General features: G+C 40.5%; 1 protein-coding gene across 4 annotated transcripts in view; it reads right to left on the bottom strand.

The window, feature by feature from the left end:
- The window catches only part of LOC126259235 (myosin heavy chain 95F), a 399,009-nt gene that overhangs the window by 30,986 nt on the left and 344,849 nt on the right, over positions 1 to 23,174 (bottom strand). For all 4 annotated transcript variants that reach the window (XM_049955854.1, XM_049955856.1, XM_049955853.1 and 1 more), the window contains 3 exons: positions 18,142 to 18,362; positions 12,202 to 12,292; positions 10,447 to 10,589 (listed from right to left, as the gene is read on the bottom strand). In XM_049955854.1, the coding sequence (XP_049811811.1) occupies positions 10,447 to 10,589; positions 12,202 to 12,292; positions 18,142 to 18,362 (455 nt within the window). The remainder of the gene's footprint in view (positions 1 to 10,446; positions 10,590 to 12,201; positions 12,293 to 18,141; positions 18,363 to 23,174) is intronic.

Raw genomic sequence — 23,174 nt, 5'->3', positions numbered from 1 at the left:
ATATTTATTTCATTCCTCAGCAACTTGTATTTCTTTATTCCTGAATTTCGCTGAACATTTTTGTACTTTCTTCTTTCATCGATCAACTGAAGTATTTCTTCTGTTACCCATGGTTTCTTTGAGATTACCTTCTTTGTACCTTGTTTTTCTTTCCAACTTCCATGATTGCCCTGTTTAGAGATGTCCATTCCTCTTCAGCTGTACTGCATACCGAGCAGTTCTTTATTCTGTATCTGTAGCCTTAGAGAACTTCAAGCATAAATCGTCATTCCTTAGAACTTCTGCATCCCACTTCTTTACGTATTGATTCTTCTTGACTAATCTTCTAAACTTCAGCCTACTCTTCATCACTACTACATTGTGATCTGAGTCTATATCTGCTCCTGGGTATGTATTACAATCCAGTATCTGATTTTGGAATCTCTGTCTGACCATGATGTGATCTAACTGAAATCTTCCCATATCATCCGGCCTTTTCCAAGTATACCTTCTCCTCTTGAAATTCTTGAACAGAATATTTGCTGTTACTAGCTGAAATTTATTACAGAACACCATCAGTCTTTCTTCTCTCTCATTCCTTGCCCCAAGCCCATATTCTCCTGTAACCTTTTCTTCTATTCCTTTCCCTACAACAGCATTCGAGTCCCACAAGAATATTATATTTTCATCTCCATTTACATACTGTATTACCCATTCAATATCCTCATATACTTTCTCTATCTCTTCTTCTTCAGCTTATGATGCTGGCACGTATACCTGAACTATCATTGTCAGTGTTGGTTTGTTGTCAATTCTGATAAGAACAACGCTGTCACTGACCTGTTCACAGTAACAAATTCTCTGCCCTACCTTCCTATTTGTAACAAATCCTACTTCCATTATACCATTTTCTGCTGCTGTTGTTATTACCCTATATTCAGCTGACCAGACATCCTTGTCTCTCTTTCCAATTCACTTCACCGACCCCTACTATATTTAGATTGACCCTTCGCATTTCCCTTTTCAGATTTTCTAGCTTCCCTACCATGTTCAAGCTTCTGAAGTTCCATGCCCCAACTCGTAGAATTTTATCCTTTCGTTGGTTATTCAACATTTTTTCTCATGGTCACCTCCCAAAGATCTATTCTGGAATCTTTTGCCAATGGAGAGATCATCATGACACTTTTCCAGTTACAGACCACATGTTCTTTGGATACACATTATGCATCTCTAATGCAGTGGTTTCCATTATCTTGTGCATCCTCATGCTTTTGATCAGATATCAGATGACAGCACCACATCAGGACCTGCGTGCACCGCTAATGGTCAGCATCACCTCAACTCACCAATCAAGAAACTAACTTCATATAACCTTGGAGCAGAGAGCATGCTATCTCATTGCATTATTTTATTTTGTTGCAGTAACTTGGACTCCACTCTTGCGGTGAACTGTGATTTGTATCGTGTACTCGACTTAGCTTGTATCCTGACTTGTATGAAATACTGTAACTGCGTTCACATTAAAATGTTTAGAACTTTGTGTACATTCTTATTTCTGTCTGGAATTACTACACAAGTGGCAACAACAGCAGTTGAGCTTTCATGTTTGTTTCTGGCCAATTTGACAATGACAACTGGTGCACATGTGGAGGTGGTGCTTCAACGTTTACTCCAGCAGAAGCTGGAATTCCACTGGCATTTGGAATTGCAACTGCAGGGACACATGGCCATGTTGAACAGGCTGATGACCAGACTGCTGGCAAAGCCACAGCAACTGCCAGCCCATCTGCCTCCCTTCCCCACCTTATGACGAGTCTGTCGAGGGCAGGGAGGTCTACAAGAAGCATTTATAGCATCACTTTGCCATCTGCTTCAGGAACCCTTTTTTCTCTCATTTCAAGAAATGTGTCCCTTACTGACAGCTTATTACCACCAATCTGCTCATGTTATTTCCTCAAGGGCTGAGTTTAACAGTGAAGGCAGCAGCCCATGAATTGTATCATGCTTGGGTTGCCGAGTTGCAGGGTCTCAGTCAAAAGTGCCGCTTTGCTACCTCTCACAAGGAATCCCATGACTGAGGTCACAAGTTCAGCCTTTAGTAAGGCTCATTTGAAAGTGTTGTGCTAATGATTAGGACAGGAAAAATATTAGCTGCTAATGACTCATCATGTGCACCAGGAAGGTGACAGAAAATGAGTGTCTTCGAGGTGGAGAGATCAACCTTCTATGGAATGTATGTGTTACACTTCACAAAAAGGACATTGTCTACATTCAAGAAATGCTCAAAACAAACCATTAACTTACACCATGAACACTGAATGAAAAATAGGATGCCACAGTGATCCAAAGGTTCACATTATCAAGACTGAAGACAAACTCCTTGGGAGTTACAAACCATGCAGGGTGTTCAGCTATGTATCCACTCTTAGTAAATGCATATAGAATCATACTCATGTAAGGGGCTGATGAGAACTGATGGCCTGTGATGGCTTGTAACTAAATGAGAAATAGTCTGTCACGGACAGAAACTTGGTATCCTTTTAGGTGTACCTGTAACAGTATGATAGTATGTCTTATAGGCACAGAGAAAACAAACATCCAGGGCCTGAATTTGTCCAGTGATTATAGGTGGTATAAATTGTAATCTCACATTTCAGGAGGGACAGTTTGCTCTAAAGGAGTACGAATTTTGTACACAATCCAGGAAACACGCAAAGGCAAGTTATTTTGATGAGCTATTGGCCAAAAGCAGTTGTAGATCTCTTATGCTCACTTTTCCACTCTCACTAGCTGTGATAAAATCTTCCCTACTGCTCTTGCAAGGTCATGCACACAAGAGACAATCATAGGGGGCAGAGCACTTCCACCTACCAAAACCTTGCTTACTACATCCAAAAACAAATTTCTATCTTAAGAATCAAATCACTCTGCAAACAGACTAACAATAATTACAAATTTTGAAGGAATGTTGTATGTGGTCCAAGGGCAGTTCAGAATGGAAGCAAATAAGGAGTACCTGTTACATTTATTTACACCATATTCATTAACTGAATTTTCCATCAGTACTCAGCAGAACACGGTAACTAAATTAAACAGGAATTTGGATAAAAAGAAATTTCGTTTCAGAAGACAGTGATTGACTTTTTATAAGGTTGTGTTTATTTCTTGACACAATCACTTCATTATGGCACAATCATAGGCAGTGTCTGCCACAATAGCCACCTTCAGATGTCAATAGTGCCGCTATCATACACAAAATATTTCCCTTTAAAAGACTCTTCAGCTTTAAAAAAGCAAGATGGTAGAGTTTTAAAGAAGAACTGGACCAAGAAATTGTGCTGTTGGAACATTGTATCAATTTGTCTGTTAACTTCGTTCTTCCAGTAAAAAAATATATACAGGAAATACAGGCTGAGGGCCAGCAGGACTGAATAGATTGTGGACCTTGAAGGAGGATCTAAAGAACTTCTAGAGCAGTATCAATCAATGTTCAATGATGATCCTTTCTCAGAAAACACTATTCAAACAGGTGAAGAGTTTCTACAAGCAGTATCAACAGTGTGAATGGAAAGATAGTCTAAACTGAGACGAAGCATAATAACTGGTGAGCTTCGAAGTTAGTGAAAAGTATCTGCAACAAACCTGTAACTCCAGAACCTGATCTCATTGGGATACCTACTGACAGAAGAGAAAATACTATCTAAAGTGAAAATTCAACATGACATGAGTAATGAAGTGGACATCTTTGCCAGACCATTCAGTATTGAAAAGTTAAGATGATTGACCCACCAAGTGCAGAGCTGGCTTGCATGATGTCCACACTGAACAAATAAAGCATTTTGGGCTTGCTGCCCTAAAATTGAGTGTATAGTTAATTGACAGTGGTATCACTATCATGCACATTCTCTGGAGAAAACCCAAGGTGATAGCCCCTCTAAAACCAGGGAAAGAACCTAAGGATTCACAAAACTTCAGGCCTGTGTCTCGTCTTCATCATGTCTACCATGCATTTGAAAGTATGGTCCATGACAGAATTTTTGGCTCAACAGAGACGAAAGTCATAACAGAACTAACAGAATCTATGCCTCATATGTCATGTTGTGGCCAAATACTCCATCTCACCCAACACAAAAAGATGGCTTGAAATGGAACCCGATAACTGGAGTCACTTTTATAGACCTCTCAGCTGTCTATGAGATTGTCAGGCAGCAACAGCTGCTCATTAAATTTTATAACATGACTGAGGACTTCCGGATGACAAAATTTGTGGAATGTCTCCCACAAAACAGATGTTTTTATGTGGCACTACATGAGAGGAATAGCTGCGAGGGAAAGCAAAAGAATGGCCTACTTCCAGGCCGTGTTCTGTCACTAATTTTATATAACAACCATACAAATGACCAGCCTATAAACACTGATATGAGACAGTTTATATACGCCAATGATACTGCCATGACTGCACAAAGAAAATCATTTGAGGAAGTGGAAGGGAAACTTATGTAGACTCCTGAAGACTTAGTTACCTACTATAGAGAACATTTCCCCAAGCCAAATCACTGTAAAACTCTGGCGTGTGCCTTCAACCTCAGAAATAAAGACACACACAGACAACTGAAAGTAATGTGGCAGGATCAGGAGTTGAACCATGATGACTTATCAACATGTTTGGGTATCCAACTTCATAGGACTCTCGAAATTTCACACGCATGGAAAAAACGTTAAGGGAAAAGTACGGCTGAGGAATAATATCATGCAAAAACCAACCAGCATCAAATGAGGAGTTCAGTTTCAGAATAATGGCACTTGCACTATGTTTCTCTGCACCAGAGCATGCAGAAGCTGCATGGTACAACTCTGCACACACCAAATACATCATATATATCTATGTGCCAATAATGAGACTGCGTGCATAGTTATCTGGCTGTCTAAAACCAACGCCAGTTCAACAATTTCACCCCATTGTCAGCATAGCTCCAGCCACAATCAGAAGGAGAGTTGCAGCTGAGTTCAAAAGGAGAAAACAGTCTGATGATCACAGACACCCGCTATACAGCAACCAAATACAGCACAGGTGATTAAAGTCCCAGTGATGTTTTATGTGAATAACCAATTCATAAGATGAATCAAATGAAATATAGTGAGAATATTTATGGCAAACCTGTATTAATCAGACACTAATAACTCCCAAGGAACATCTGGCTGCTGGGAATCATCCACCATTTCCAGCCTGGATGGCACTTAACTGCTTACAAACTGGTATCACATGGTGCAGAACCAACCTGAGGAAATGGGGGTACGAAGAGAGTGACTCTTGTGAGTCTGGTGTAACACAGGATCATCAACATCTATCAATATACCCAAAAATAGGTAAAACTTGCATAGTGACAGACTTTATCATAGCAAACGACAAAGCCATCCATGTGGCTGATTACTGCAAATATGCAGTGTAGCTGGTGACCCAGATATGTAAAGTAAGTAAGTAAAAGTGGCATTTTTTGAACATGTTCATGTGTTATCAAACTGGCAAACGGTCAGTTTGACTATCTATGAACATGTGTTCACCAAATACTGCTTTTAGCATCTGAAGATCACCACTGTGATCAAAGTTGGTTATGATTGTGTCATAAAATGGTTTCTTATTTAATATTATTATATCATATTCCTTTATCTCAATGGCCATGGAAACAAATTCTTGAAAACTGCCACTAGTATGGTCAGTAAAAAAAAATTATAAAGAAGACCCTATTTTCTCATATACACTCCTGGAAATTGAAATAAGAACACCGTGAATTCATTGTCCCAGGAAGGGGAAACTTTATTGACACATTCCTGGGGTCAGATACATCACATGATCACACTGACAGAACCACAGGCACATAGACACAGGCAACAGAGCATGCACAATGTCGGCACTAGTACAGTGTATATCCACCTTTCGCAGCAATGCAGGCTGCTATTCTCCCATGGAGACGATCGTAGAGATGCTGGATGTAGTCCTGTGGAACGGCTTGCCATGCCATTTCCACCTGGCGCCTCAGTTGGACCAGCGTTCGTGCTGGATGTGCAGACCGCGTGAGACGACGCTTCATCCAGTCCCAAACATGCTCAATGGGGGACAGATCCGGAGATCTTGCTGGCCAGGGTAGTTGACTTACACCTTCTAGAGCACGTTGGGTGGCACGGGATACATGCGGACGTGCATTGTCCTGTTGGAACAGCAAGTTCCCTTGCCGGTCTAGGAATGGTAGAACGATGGGTTCGATGACGGTTTGGATGTACCGTGCACTATTCAGTGTCCCCTCGACAATCACCAGTGGTGTACGGCCAGTGTAGGAGATCGCTCCCCACACCATGATGCCGGGTGTTGGCCCTGTGTGCCTCGGTCGTATGCAGTCCTGATTGTGGCGCTCACCTGCACGGCGCCAAACACGCATACGACCATCATTGGCACCAAGGCAGAAGCGACTCTCATCGCTGAAGACGACACATCTCCATTCGTCCCTCCATTCACGCCTGTCGCGACACCACTGGAGGCGGGCTGCACGATGTTGGGGCGTGAGCGGAAGACGGCCTAACGGTGTGCGGGACCGTAGCCCAGCTTCATGGAGACGGTTGCGAATGGTCCTCGCCGATACCCCAGGAGCAACAGTGTCCCTAATTTGCTGGGAAGTGGCGGTGCGGTCCCCTACGGCACTGCGTAGGATCCTACGGTCTTGGCGTGCATCCGTGCGTCGCTGCGGTCCGGTCCCAGGTCGACGGGCACGTGCACCTTCCGCCGACCACTGGCGACAACATCGATGTACTGTGGAGACCTCACGCCCCACGTGTTGAGCAATTCGGCGGTACGTCCACCCGGCCTCCCGCATGCCCACTATACGCCCTCGCTCAAAGTCCGTCAACTGCACATACGGTTCACGTCCACGCTGTCGCGGCATGCTACCAGTGTTAAAGACTGCGATGGAGCTCCGTATGCCACGGCAAACTGGCTGACACTGACGGCGGCGGTGCACAAATGCTGCGCAGCTAGCGCCATTCGACGGCCAACACCGCGGTTCCTGGTGTGTCCGCTGTGCCGTGCGTGTGATCATTGCTTGTACAGCCCTCTCGCAGTGTCCGGAGCAAGTATGGTGGGTCTGACACACCGGTGTCAATGTGTTCTTTTTTCCATTTCCAGGAGTGTATTTTCTCCTGAAGTCTCACGCTGTTGAACAGACATAGATGTACTTTGTCATTATGGTGTATGTGTATCAAAACAGTGTTACTGCAAGTCCACCAAGGTGCTCCTAGTCTACATCTGGACACAAGTGTCAATGGGTAAAATATGACCAGTATAGAGAACTACTTTAAACATTGCTGAGATCTGAAGACTGTAATATCACACAGCTGTAGAAGTCTGTAAGTCAATAACAACAATAGTTAGAAATAAAAGTTTGAGTTGATTTAAAAATAGATGATATACATGCATCAATGAAACATAGTAAAATGTCCAAGACAGTTATATGAAATAGCTTAAGGTTAAAACACTCTTATGCCACATAATCATTACGTTTTATAATCTTATGTCATTTTCCTTTCCCCATTCATCTTATCAGATTTCATAAAAGCCATTTCAGGCATGAAATTCTGTTAATTTGCAAACCTCTTTACATACCTTAGTGTCCAAAATTGAAGCATAACCAGGAAAATTAAAAAAGAAAGGAAAAGTAAGTGACCACTGGATAGCAGTCAATATTTACCCTTATCTGGAACTGTGCTTTGTGTATAGAAAAAGAGAAGATTCTGCTTTGAATAAACATTTGATCCAAGGACAATAAAAAGCAGTTCATAAGGACCAATGGGTGTCAGGCATGGTTGCACTTCTACTGAGAGCAGCACAATGCTGTAGAGATTCCATATGGATTTTGCTTTGTGAAATAGAATCATTGCATACCCTGAAGCTGTCAGATGCACATTTAAGTCTCAGTAGTGGTAGTAGTAGTAGTAGTAGATGAAGAAAAAGAAGAAGAAGAAGAAGAAGAAGAGAAGAGAGTGAGCACAAAGTGTTATTTCAAGATTTTGGTGATAGTTTTGAGATACAGGAAATGTTCCCCAGAGGCAAGGTTGACCAAGGAGGGATCAGGCTACAACACAGCCAATATCTGATGTTTTGAATACAATTCTCAGCAGAGTTTACAGCCGAGATAGCAGTGAAGTGCAGTTTTTCCAAAAAAGTGTGTACTGGTCCATGTGCCTGATGTCCAGCAGCAGGTGTCCTCTCCACAGGAGTGCAGAGACAAAATCGTTCAATTTAAAAGTAGTGCATTCAGAAATGTTCATGAATGAATAGAGTAACAAGCTCTTTAAGATGAATTCTGTTCTGGTTTTGCAGAATGATCCTTGCGGTACATCTTGAGGGATAGTGGTAGCCAATAAAATCACATTAACAATGTGGAAAGTTACCATTTTGGTAATGTTGGGGCCCTAGCATGGGGAAGCATCATGCTGGATGTCTGTTTGAAGTTTGACATCTTGAGGAATACCTTTAATGCTCAGAGGAGTAGGTATGAGGTACTGCAACCAAATGTATGACTTATCAGCGGTGCAAGTAGTCCATACTTCCTTCTCATGATCAGTCAGGACTCTCCAGCTTGAGCTGCAGTGGAGGATCAGTTCCTTGCAGAGAAATATATTTTTAACATATATATGATGACCAAGGTTGTGAGGGGTTCAAAAGGTCTGCTGTGATTCTTTAGCTACATTATGTGATCAAAAGTATCCGGACACCTGGCTGAAAATGACTTACAAGTTTATGGCGTTCTCCACCAGTAACGCTGGAATTCAATATGGTGTTGGTCCCCTCTTAGTCTTGATGACAGCTTCCACTCTCGCAGGTGTATGTTCAATCAGATTCCGGAAGGTTTCTTGGGGAACGGCAGCCCATTCTTCATGGAGTGCTAAACTGAGGAGAGGTATCAATATTGGTCGGTGAGGCCTGGCAGGAAGTCAGTGTTCCAAAACAGCCCAAAGGTCTTCTATAAGATTCAGGTCAGGACTGTGTGCAGGCCAGTCCATTACAGGGATGTCATTGTCATATAACCACTCTGCCACAGGTCGTGCATTATGAACAGCTGCTCAATCATGTTGAAAGATGCAATTGCCACCTCGGAATAGCTCTTCAACAGTGGGAAGCAAGAAAGTGCTTAAACATCAATGAAGGCCTGTGCTGTGATAGTGCCAAGCAAAACAACAAGGGGTGCAAGTCCCTTCCATGAAAAATGTGACCACACCATAACACCATTGCCTCTGAATTTTACTGTTGGCACTACGCACACTGGCAGATGGTGGTCACCGGGCATTCGCAATACCCACACCCTGCCATCAGATCATTACATTGTGTACCAAGATTCGTCACCCCACACAACATTTTTCCACTGTTCAATCGTCCAATATTTATGCTCCTTACACCAAGCAAGACATCATCTGGCATTTACCGGTGCGTTGTGTGGCTTATCAGCAGCTGCTCAACCATGAAATCCAAGTTTTCTCACCTCCCACCCAACTGTCATAGTACTTGCAGTGGATCCTGGTGCAGTTTGGAATTCCTCTTCCACTGTTGGCAGTCTCTGTCAGCCAACAGACGAGATCGGCCTGTACGCTTTTGTGCTGTACGTGCCCCTTCAAGTTTCCACTTCACTATCACATTGGAAACAGTGGACCTAGGGATGTTTAGGAGTGTGGAAATCTCATGTACAGATGTACGACACATGTGACACCCAACCCAATCACCTGACCACGTTTGAAGTCTGTGAGTTCTGTGGAGCACCCCATTCTCCTCTCTCACAATGTCTAAAGACCACTGAGGTCACTGATATGGAGTACCTGGGAGTAGGTGGCAGCACAATGCACCTAATACAAAAAACATATGTCTTTGAGGGTGTCTGGCTACTTTTGATCACATAGTGTATGTCGGTAAGTTGCTACAAAGGCAAAGAGTGCTTCATTACTAGTTTAAATGAAACAAAAGTCTTGTTGACACCAGAAGTTGAACGAAGCCCAGATGAATAAAAAGGAATTAATGCAAGAAGCATTCAGTTAATTGAATTTAAAAAAAGAAAAGAAAGAAGCAGAAAGATCTATCGGTTTACCAAAAATTTGAGAAGATGTGCATCTAACTCCAAAGGCACACTCTACAATAGATGTGCAGAACAGAGGTTTGTTGGGAAAGACATTATCTGGTTTAGTGATTTTTTAAAAATTCATGCTTTGTTTTCACAGCTCTTTTAATTACTTTAACTGGACACTGTTGTATGCTGTAGTCTTTTGATTAAGACTTACCTTGTTGCTCTCATTTCATGCATATATTTAAGTTACAGACACTAGTGAGTTGTATCCATTACTCCCTCACAGGAACATATACACCATAATTTTATCCATAGTTAATGTATCTACAGAATTAAAAATTTGCCTCACTGAGCTAAAGAAACCTACCTCGCAGCAGATGGTTGAGGCATATCCTCAATCTGTTCATTTGTTTCCTGAGCCAGTCTGAGTGCCAGCTCATGGTCTCTCTTTTCTTGCTCTAACTGTTCACGGTACTTTGCATCTTCCAAAGCTTCTTTTTCCAGTTGCTTCTGCAAATATATTTATTTTAAGTAGTTAATGATGGAACTATAATTTAGTCAGTAAATTGAGTTTTCACAAGAATTGGCTTTTGTAGCAACTACAAAAGGTATAACATTCATCAGTTTCCATATCACTACAGACATGAATCTCACAAACAATAACTGGTAAAATTTTCTAGGTAGTTGGAATAACGACAATAAGAATTTTGCAGGTGCGAACTCTCCCTGCAATATATCCTTTTTTCCTGTTACACCCTGGCCTCAATCTTCACTAATCCCTGTCCTTTACCCACCTATCTCCTTCACTGCTCCCACTCCAGCACTGAACAGCCTTCTGTTCCACTAATGCATCCAATAGTTCCTCCTCTCCTCCACTACTTCTCCCCTTTTCTGCCCCCCCCCCCCCTCATGCCACCCAACTGCACCAAGATGCCATACCCTGTCGCCGCCATGTAGGTGCATGCTCCTACAAGCAACACACCCTCCCCCACCCCTACCCTGCTATTCCTCCCCCTCCCCACCCCAGCAACATCCTTAACCCCTCCATACATGGATTGCTTCTCCCATCAGGTGCAGCTGCTCCAGTCTAGACTCAGTGACCAGAGTTAGTGGTCCTGCATGTGTGAGTTTGTTCTTGCGTGAATGGGTGTGTTTTCTACCTTAGAAGAAGGCCTTTTGGCTGGAAGCTTAAATGTAAAGCAGTCTTTTTGTTGTGTCTGTCTGCAACTCAACAGCTCCTCTATTGGTGAGTAGCAATGTATACTGCCACTAAGCCATCCTGGGTTGTCAATATGAAATAGATATATTACTACTCACCACACAGAGGCGGCACTGAGAACCAAAAAGGCATGTACAAAAGAAGTTTGTTAGATACTATCAGCTTGGACTAATTCCTTTTGTCAGATGTAGTGAAACACACACACACACACACACACACACACACACACACACACACACACACACACACACACACACACATGGCCACTGTCATCTCCAGATGGTAATGTATATGATAACTAACAACATACTCTTACAAATGGCTGGCAATAGAGTTATCACACTTGACAAACTTTTTAGGTTTCAGCTTCAACTCCGACACAACTGACTTAATGTTGAGCATAATTATTGTCTTTTTCTGTCCCTGTGCCAAACAAGAAAACCAACCCTTTCCTGCAATTAGTTGCAGAGGGGTCTTCTAGGGGATTCTTAAAAATCCATTGGGAGATGGCACTTTAAGCAGACAAGAAATAGTAATGGTGCTTTTAGCATCTCTAAATTCAGTTTCTAACAGCAATGGATAATTACACCAATTTCCTCAATGTGTATATGAAGTAATAAAGAATCAGTTGATTTTCTGCCACCTAAAGGAAACGTATGTACAGAAAAATATCTGCAACTGTTTCTTCAGTACTAAAGTAAAAATATAGAGGAATTCTTTACAAATGTATTATATGGCTGTTACTAATTATGTTTTGTAATTCTCTATGCGAAAGACAAGCATTTTTTTCTTCTTCAAAGCATAAAGCAGTATTAATTTGATTAACACTTGATAAAGAGATGACAGGTAATTCACAGAAAATGTAACACTAAAGAATGAAAATTTAGCTTTTTTAGCACTCACCTGAAGTGCTGCAGCAGCTCTCCTGTCTTCCTCCTCTTGTTTTTTCCTTGCTTCTTCCTCAGCCTTTCTCCTAGCCTCCATTTCAGCCTTTCTGAAAATTTCAGTGAAATCAAGAGTGTAATGCTTAAATTAATTCCATACTACAACAAAATGTAATAAAGTGTCTTAGCCCTTACGACAATTATTATTGGTATAAAATATAAGGTAGATTTAATTATTTCAAATACATGCATTACACATTCTCCCAAAAACATTACAATTATACATACATATAAGGTGACATCAGGCGCACACACACACAAATAAAAAAACAGTCTACAATTTGGAAACAGAGGTTTCTTCACACAGATGAAGTGTTTTACAATAATATTTGATTGTACTTTCATTTTGTAAATCCTTTCTTTACCATTGTTTTCATAATGTTTCCAGAGTACCACTCTACTGAGGAATAGCAGTTATAAAATAAAAGACATGACAAAGTGGGATTTGATGATGAGAAGTGTGGCTGTTGGAAACAACATGCTGTTGTGCCTTTTTCTATGTGCTTATACAGTAATCATGGGTGCAGAAAACAGTTAATATAAACTTTCAATGAAGTGTAACAAGTACAGGTAAACATGCTCAAGGGAAGAAGCAGCTTAAAATTGCATTAATAATTAACTATCATTACACTACTACAAATCATGTGTAATTTTTCAAGGTAATGTTGGTATAACAAAACCAAAAGAAAAGCTGGTACTTTTAAAGAAGATGTTGCTTCCTCAGTTATGATAAACAGTTGCCATTTATCTCACACTATTAGCTTAGCATCAAAATGATTATATTGATATTTATCACATAAAAGTTACACCTACATTTTTAGCAAATGATGCACAATGAAAACAAAAATTACAATTGTTTCATTGTTAGCAGAGAATTTTTAATCCTTCTGTCTAGATTATTGTACAATTTTTAGGAATAATTACAAATCATGTAACTGATTTTTATTTGAAACTATAGAGATTCCCAATTCCAGCTTTAAGTCCGACTGGAGCTTGTTGGTAGTGAGTTGCTTGAAAATAGATGTTGATAATATCTTTATAAAAAGATCTAATCAAAACCACTAGTCAATGGCCTGTAAGAACATGACATGCAGTTGCATATATTAAATGATAATACTGATAATGATAGAAAATTTACTAAATTTGAATTTAGGAGGGTAATCAGTAATCCAAAAATTGGCTATTTTAGGAAACCTCTCAAAGGCACGAATTGGAGTGGTGCATAGAGGAAAATGTATGCCATGTCAACAAATAAAGCATATTTATTAATAAATTTGTCTTTATCTGAAATTAGAGTAAAGGTATCTTGTGAGATAAAAAGGAATTGTATCTGTCAGCTAGCTCATTATTAGACATACTCCACACATATACACAAATTTATTATGAGCAGAACACAGTCCCACCAAGTACAGTAACAAAATAAAGACAGCATGGGTATAGCGAAGGAGGAGAATGGTAGAACAGAGACAGGAAAATGTATGTTATGTTGATCATAGGTCGGGCAGATATCTTAACAGTAACTGATATGTTGGCACCAGAAGTGTACATTATTGTAAAACTTTTTAACAAGCATTTTGTAACTTTTACTTAAAAGATGGGGATGTCAGGCTCATTAGATACAGCTATGGAATGTCTCGGAAAAGCTGTTACAAATAGCTTCAATAATATTAATATGATCTTCACAACATCAGGAGAGGTAATGTTCCCCATGAAATATTTAACACAAAAAGAATATCTAGTGGTTATAGCAAGTATAAACAAAGTTTATATGTTAAACAATGAAAAATCCAGGTTGGAATATCAACAATATTACGAAAAGGATAGATTGCTACTTACCATAAATATGACACACAGAGTTGCAGAGAGGCCAACAAAAAGACTGTTACACATTCAGTTAAAGCCTTCCTCAGAAAGGAAAACACACACTCATTCACACAAGCAAGTATGCCTGAAGCACACATGACTGCTATCTCCAGCTGCTCTGGCCAGAATGCAGCTTTGTCACATCAAACAGAAGCAGTAATCCTGAGTGGGGTGGAGAAGGGGGCCGGGCTGCAGGGTATGAGTAGGTGAAGAAAATTCAGTGTACCCTAGAGCAAAATGTAAGGTTTAGATGGTAGTCAGACAAGGCTGCCACATGTAGCATTGAGAGGCTGTAGGGGAGGGGAGAGGGAAAGGGAGACAAGGAGCAGAAAGGAGAGGAGAAAACTGCATTGTCAGACAGCAGCACACAATGAAGGTGAAGGGACAACATGGATTGGGAGGAGGTGATAGGACAGAGTGGGTGGAAACTGTTGGGTGGAGGTTGTGGGGATACGAGATTACCATAAGTTGTGGCCGGGATGATTTCAGGAACAGAGAACCTGTTGTAAGGGTAACTTCCATCTGGGCAGTTCAGAAAATCTGGTGGTGGAGGGGAGGATCAAAATGGCTTGGGTTGAGAAGCAGTCATTAAAATCGAGTATGTTATGTTTGGCTGCATGTTGTGCCACTTTGCTCTTGGCTACCATCTGGCAGTTGTCATTCAACCTGGTGGGCAGCTAGTTGACAGTCTTACCAACATAAAAAGCAAACAATTGCTGCATAGCTAGTATATGGTAGGCTTCTTTCACACATGGTACAGCCTCTGATGGAGTAGGGTAAGTCTGAGACATGGCTAGAATAGGAAATGCTGCGTGGATGGATCGGGCAGGTCTTGCATCTGGGTCTTCCACAGGTGTATGACCCCATGGCGTGCTTCCCAGCAAACTTCTCCCAGAGGCTTCTTCAAAGATCTACGAATTTCAACACTTCGTTCTCAGTGCATTTACTCTTTGATGGTATTTGATGCATACAACAAATAAGAACAGTTTCACTTAATTTGTGGTCTGCACAACCACAATACACAATAGAGAAGTATACAACTTTTTTATTTCCTTTCCTACAGTTCAATGGTTCATAGTGGACACAGTTGGATTCTGGCCAGAGCGGCTGGAGATAGGGGTCATGTGTGTGTGAGGTGTGCCTGCTTGTGTGAATGAATGTGTGTGTTTTCCTTTATGAAGGGGCTTTGGTCAGAATCTCATTGTGTAACAGTCCTTTCTTTGAGACCGTCTGCAACTCGAAGGTATCATCCTTATGGTACATAGCGATCTATCCTTTTCATAATATTGTTTGAAGCTAATTTGTTTTATTTTGAGCTTAGTAAGACATTAAGCCAGTAGAAACACTACCAAAATCTGAGTAAATGCCTACTGTTACAAAGGAGAAGAGACAGGGAAACATGCGTCACTCTGACCATAAATTGATCACAACTAATGAATAACCAATGTCCTGTTATGAGGACACAATTTGCTTTATCACCTTGTATTTTGTTTATATCTGTCTTATTTTCACCAAGTTTCCCAGCACACATCTCCTAGAGGCCTCTTCAATGATCTTGGAATTCCTACACTTACTTCCTAGTGTATTTATGCTTTGATGCTATTTTAAGCAAATAATGATAATAATAACAATAATAATAAACAGTTTCACTTAAATTGTGGTTTACATAACCATAATGCACAATAGAGAAAAATATTGGTTGTAGTAATTATTTCCTTTCCTATGATTCAGAGTAGGTTTGGTATTCTGGTGGCAAGGTGTTCAACAAGGTCCCATCAACATAAAACAAGAATTTAGGAGTCCAATATATTCAGAATAAAATCAACAACATATCTCATTAGCTATTCCCCTTACAGATTATCTAACTATCTTGATTCAAGACTCCTGTTAGCTACATGACAAGTAGCAATTTTTATCGTAATTAGAGCTCTACCATAACAGCCATATCAATGTGGCCATGTAGATATAGTAACATTCACAAGAGAGATAAACAACAGCCAATAACATCATGGAAGAGCACCAGCTCCCAATACCTCCTAAAAAAAGTGACTTTTCTATTTATTCTACTACTTTACATTTGCTTGGGCAATTACAAATAATTTATATTAGTTCAATGGCAGTAAAGTATTAAATCAGTTTCCATGACCTGCTTCACTTTGATGATTATACTTTGACTCATTTCACATGTATGTATATTATCCTGCATGAAAGGCATAATAAAACTCAGTGAAAATACTTATTGCACAACAAATCAATTTGTAAAATTTTCATTAAGAGAAATGTGTAAGTTTTCAGGGGATAAGAACGATCCCTATGTACTTGATATGTAGGGGACCGTAGGATATTCCTAGAGTCATCATTTAAAGCCAATTCTTGAAATATCGTTAATAGACACAACAAAAATCAAAACTTATTTTGGTAGGTTAAAAAATGTATCAACAGATAAAAGTAACAGTATCAAATTGTTATTATCACGAGTGGACAACAAACAAATGTGCCTCAAAGCTGTTGCAATTTGTAATTTTATTCCCATGTTTTTGTGTTGGTATGAAGATCTGCGAGAAATAAACCCAGACCATGTTTTATTTAACATGCTAATTCTTATTCAAAGCTGTCAGAACATCAGCATATCATGTAATTATTAGACTGTGTGTTTTTATCTATTACACAGAGTCAGATTTGTGATTCATAATTTCAAATATTTCTTTAATATGCTTTTTGCCAAATCACAGCTCTAACAGCTGTGTGTGGGACTATATTCAGCATACAATAACATTTGCAAGTTTTAATACCACACAAAAGTGTAGTGATTCTTCAAGAAAACACTGGTGGAACATCAATTTAGTCAGAAAACCAATATGGTGGAAAGGTGCAAACAAAAGAGCACATAGAAGGAGGAGGAGGAGGAGGAGGAGGAGGAGGAAGAGGAAGAGGAAGAAGAAGAAGAAGAGAGCGAAAAACAGGAAACTGATACCACGTGGGTAGTAATAGAAAAAGAGCACAAACCAATCCAAAATTCATCACATACTTCTCTACATCTACATCTACACTCTGCAAACCACCATGAGGTGCATGACAGAGGGTTTCTTCCTGTTACATTCACGTATGGAGCGCATGAAGAATAATTGTTTGGATGCCCCTGTGTGTACAGTAATTATTCTAATCTTATCCTCACGATACCTATTTACGTGATATGTGTAGGGGACTGTAGGATATTCCTAGAGTCATCATTTAAAGCCAATTCGTGAAACATCATTAATAGACTTTCTTGAGATAGTTTATGTCTATCTTCAAGATCTTCCAGTTCAGTTCCTTCAGTATTTCTGTGATACTCTTCAACAGACTAAATAAACCTGTGACCATTCATGTTGCCTTTCTCTGTATACATTCAACACCCCCTGTAAGTCCTATTTCTTATGGGTCCCATACACTTGAGCGATATTCTAGAACCAGTTGCAGGAGTGATTTGTAAGCAATCTCCTTTGTAGACTGACTGTACTTCTCCAGTATTCTGGCAATAAACTGAATTCTACCACCTGCTTTACCCACGACTGAACCCATCAATCCATTTCATATCCCTACAAATTGTTACACCCATGCATTTATATGAATTGGCTGATTCCAAACGTGAGTCAGTGCTATTTTAGTCATAGGATACTATGTATTTTCATTTTATGAAGTGCACAATTTTACATTTTTGAACATTTAAAGCAAGCTGTCAATCTTCGCACCATCTTGAAATATTATCAAGATCTGACTGAATATTTATGCAACTTCTTTCTAATAGTATTAAATTAGACATAACTGCATAATCTGCAATAATCTTACTAATAATCACAGAATTTTTCCTCACAACAATCACATGCATTACCAACAGGTAAAAACTTTGCTTGTTGAGATATTCTGAAACAAAGATTTTTCGTTCACTCTTGTATTCCCTTCATCTATATGTGAGTTTTCCATAATTATAGGAGGTACTTTAACATGAAATGTAATACTTTTTTGTGCATTCACTTTAAGAAATGTTGTTACTCACTTTCTTCTATTTTCCTCCTCTTCTCTTTTCTTTCTTTCTTCTTCCTCCTTGCGCTTTCTTTCTCTCTCCATTTCTTCTTGAATCTTGCGCAATCGTTCTTGTTCTTCTGCATTCTTTTGCTGTTGCAGTTTTGTCTGTAATTGGCTCATTTGCTCATTTATTCGATTCATCAGCTGAAGGTGTAGACTGTCCACCTGGGCTGTAGTGATTGAGTCATCAGTCTGAAACAGGAGCATATTTCAAAGCAATAATAGAATTGTGATTTGCTATTTAGTTATACCAGTTTACTTGTGTTGTAAAAATAGTTCTTACCTGCATACATGTTTCCTCACATGTTACTCTATATGAAAGTTGCTTAGTCAAAGTTTTTTAATTTTTTGAACAATAAATTCCTTTTAAAACATTTCACTATGAAATTCATTCGGTAAGCTGAGGATGAGTTTGCTATATTGGCAGCAAAATGACTGATGATGACTGATTTAGAGAGAGCATAAAATGAAGACTGGTATTAGTAAGAAAAGTGTTTATGGAATTGAGAAGTTTTTACATTTCTTGTAAATTTAAGTGTTATTACTTCTTTTCTGAAAGTGTTTGTCCAGAGTGTAGCCTTGTATGAAAGTGGAACATGGAAAATAAAGAGTATGCACAAAAAGAGAACTGAAGCTTTTGAAATTTGGTGCTACTGAATAAGGTTGGGGATAGATAGGTAGATGCAATAGCTAACGAAAAGGCAATGAGTTGTGTCATGGAGAGAAGAAATTTCTGGTACAATTTGACAAAAAGGAGGGCACAATTCATAGGCCACAGCCTGAGGCATCTATAAATAATAAAAACAACCTTCCCCAGCTTGGTGTGGATAGCACTAAGTATCTACAGTCACACAACTTGTCTGGCATAGCAGTAATTTTGTTTATGGGCCGCTGAATAGAGTTATGATTAAAATTCAGATAACAATGTTAGCTAACTGAATATCACCATTTTCATACATCTTAGGAACTCTTCAACGAAGGAAAGTTCTCTGGAGGCTGAATGTCACCCGTTCCCCACTTCTGGAGTGACACCTCATGGCAATAATGGGAGCTGTGAGCTACCATACAACCCAGTCTGCCCAACTGCAGTACTAGTTTGACAGGAGCTATGGCCACTTACTGGCTGCCCAACTCGAGCACCAGTCCAGCGTGAGTCACATTCCCTGTGTGACCTTTTACTGCATTTTTCCTTCATGTCCCTTAAACATTAACTCTGTACCAAAAAATCTGTTCTTATCAGCTTCTTAATCAATAAACGCTGCATCTTAGTTCGGTCAGGATGTCGGTGGCAGCTCACGATGACTTCCGGGCAGTGGCAGCTCGTACCGGCCTGGCACTGCAGTCAGGCAACCTTGCACCTATCTCCTGGGCCTACAAAACTTCCTCATCAACCAATCTATTTGTTAGTTAAAAAATTGGCCAGATGTGAGTACAACCTGCACTCTGAAGGTTCTATGCACATTTAATTATGTATACAGACAGCTCATCCATCCTGGCAATCAAGAATCTCGACAATATTTGCCTGTTATCAACATTGATACTGGCAAGATATTGGTCCCAGGGATTCCAAAATTTCTGAGAAAGTTTTGATTTTAAGTTTTACTTTGGATAACAAATGAAAAAAGAAATCTTTTGTGTGATTTAATTACAATTAACAATTTTTGGATTTTTTTCCTTTACTTGTGCTGTGAAACCTTGTTTTCTGCCAAATTTCACGATTCTAGGTCAATGGCAATTGCTGATGATGAGGTCCCATAATCCAAGGAGCATAGGGGACAATCCAGGAGACCTGCACCACCGACTAGGCAAGGTCCTAGCGGAGGTGGTTTGCCACTGCCTTCCTCCGACCATAATGGGGAGGAATGACAATGATGATGAAGACGATACAACAACACCCAGTCATCTTGAGGCAGGGAAAATCCCTGACCCCCAACGGGAATCGAACCTGGGACCCCATGTGCAGGAAGCAAGAATGCTACTGCAAGACCACAAGCTGCAGACCAATGAGAACTACCCCATAGATTTTAATGAGTAATTTGCGAGTATCAAAACATGTGGCATCAATGGCCACATCTTTTGATTGCGTTGACTTAGAAGCTTACTTTCACTCCACCACCAAGGAACCTTAGGTCTTAGTATGTCATACAAATTTCAACTTGATATAACCCCATTCCTGGGAAAAAGGCATCTTAACAGACAGGTGGACAGACAGACAACAAATGACAAAAAAATACTTTTTTTGTGTGACATAATTAAAAACTAACACTTTTCAGATTTTTAATTTACTTTTACTGTTAAACCCTGCCTCTTGCCAAATTTCATAATTCTAGCTCAAAGGGTTTTGATGGTGAGTTTTCAAGTATCAAAATATGTGACATAAATAGCCATATCTCTGGACTGCATTGACTTAGAAGCATAATGTTTTTACAGCATCAAGAGACCATAGGTATTAGTATGTGACATAAATTTCAACTTGATAATTCTACCCATTCCTGAGAAAAATGGGTTTTAATAGACAGACAGACAGACAGTCGGACAACAAATGGCAAAAAATTATTTTTTTTTCATTTGAGATGACTACAAATTAACAATTTTTGTGTTTTTTTGCTTTAGTTGTACTGTGAAACCTTGCTTCATGTCAAATTCCATAATTCTACATCAAAGGCAAGTACCATACAGGTTTTGATGAGTGTGTTTGCGAATATCAAAATACATAACATAAATGGCCATATTTTTCAACTGCAGTGTTTTAGAAACTTACTTTTGTTACACCACCAAGGGACCTCAAACCTTAATGTGTGAAATAAATTTCTACTTACCAAACGAAAGCGCTGGCAGGTCGATAGACACACAAACAGACACAAACATACACACAAAATTCAAGCTTTCGCAACAAACTGTTGCCTCATCGGGAAAGAAGGAAGGAGAGGGAAAGACGAAAGGATGTGGGTTTTAAGGGAGAGGGTAAGGAGTCATTCCAATCCCGGGAGCGGAAAGACTTACCTTAGGGGGAAAAAAGAACGGGTATACACTTGCACACAAACACACATATCCATCCACACATATACAGACCCCCTAAGGTAAGTCTTTCGCGCCCGGGATTGGAATGACTCCTTACCCTCTCCCTTAAAACCCACATCCTTTCGTCTTTCCCTCTCCTTCCCTCTTTCCTGATGAGGCAACAGTTTGTTACGAAAGCTTGAATTTTGTGTGTATATTTGTGTTTGTTTGTGTGTCTATCGACCTGCCAGCGCTTTCGTTCGGTAAGTCACATCATCTTTGTTTTTAGATATATTTTTCCCACATTCCGAGGGAAACATTCCACGTGGGAAAAATATATCTAAAAACAAAGTTGATGTGACTTACCGAACGAAAGCGCTGGCAGGTCGATAGACACACAAACAAACACGAACACACACACAAAATTCAAGCTATCGCAACAAACTGTTGCCTCATCAGGAAGGAGGGAAGGAGAGGGAAAGACGAAAGGATGTGGGTTTTAAGGAAGAGGGTAAGGAGTCATTCTAATCCCGGGAGCGGAAAGACTTACCTTAGGGGGAAAAAAGGACAGGTATACACTCGCACACACACACATATCCATCCACACATATACAGACACAAGCAGACATCTCACAAGCAGACATATTTAAAGACAAAGAGTTTGGGCAGATATGTTAGTCGAGGTGGAAGTGAAGAGGCAAAGATGATGTTGAATGACAGGTGAGGTATGAGTGACGGCAACTTGAAATTAGCGGAGATTGAGGCCTGGTGGGTAACAGGAAAAGAGGATATACTGAAGAGCAAGTTCCCATCTCCGGAGTTTGGATAGGTTGGTGTTGGTGGGAAGTATCCAGATAACCCGGATGATGTAACACTGTGCCAAGATGTGCTGGCCGTGCACCAAGGCATGTTTAGCCACAGGGTAATCCTCATTACCAACAAACACTGTCTGACTGTGTCCATTCATGCGAATGGACAGTTTGTTGCTGGTCATTCCCACATAGAATGCATCACAGTGTAGGCAGGTCAGTTGGTAAATCACGTGGGTGCTTTCACATGTGGCTCTGCCTTTGATCGTGTACACCTTCCAGGTTACAGGACTGGAGTAGTTGGTGGTGGGAGGGTGCATGGGACAGGTTTTACACCGGGGGCGGTTACAAGGATAGGAACCAGAGGGTAGGGAAGGTGGTTTGGGGATTTTATAGGGATGAACTAACAGGTTATGAAGGTTAGGTGGACGGCGGAAAGACTCTTGGTGGAGTGGGGAGGATTTCATGAAGGATGGATCTCATTTCAGGGCAGGATTTGAGGAAGTCGTATCCCTGCTGGAGAGCCACATTCAGAGTCTGGTCCAGTCCCGGAAAGTATCCTGTCACAAGTGGGGCACTTTTGTGGTTCTTCTGTGGGGGATTCTGGGTTCGAGGGGATGAGGAAGTGGCTCTGGTTATTTGCTTCTGTACCAGGTCGGGAGGGTAGTTGCAGGATGCGAAAGCTGTTGTCAGGTTGTGGGTGTAATGGTTCAGGGATTCCGGACTGGAGCAGATTCGTTTGCCACGAAGACCTAGGCTGTAGGGAAGGGACCGTTTGATGTGGAATGGGTGGCAGCTGTCATAATGGAGGTACTGTTGCTTGTTGGTGGGTTTGATGTGGACGGACGTGTGAAGCGGGCCATTGGACAGGTGGAGGTCAACGTCAAGGAAAGTGGCATGGGATTTGGAGTAGGACCAGGTGAATCTGATGGAACCAAAGGAGTTGAGGTTGGAGAGGAAATTCTGGAGTTCTTCTTCACTGTGAGTCCAGATCATGAAGATATCAATAAATCTGTACCAAACTGTGGGTTGGCAGGCCTGGGTAACCAAGAAGGCTTCCTCTAAGCGACCCATGAATAGGTTGGCGTATGAGGGGGCCATCCTGGTACCCATGGCTGTTCCCTTTAATTGTTGGTATGTCTGGCCTTCAAAAGTGAAGAAGTAGTGGGTCAGGATGAAGCTGGCTAAGGTAATG

This window comes from Schistocerca nitens, chromosome 5 (genome assembly GCF_023898315.1).
Source record: "Schistocerca nitens isolate TAMUIC-IGC-003100 chromosome 5, iqSchNite1.1, whole genome shotgun sequence".
Lineage (NCBI taxonomy): Eukaryota > Metazoa > Arthropoda > Insecta > Orthoptera > Acrididae > Schistocerca > Schistocerca nitens.
Note: the sequence above shows the minus strand (reverse complement) of the source record. Positions and strands in the feature narration are given on the sequence as shown.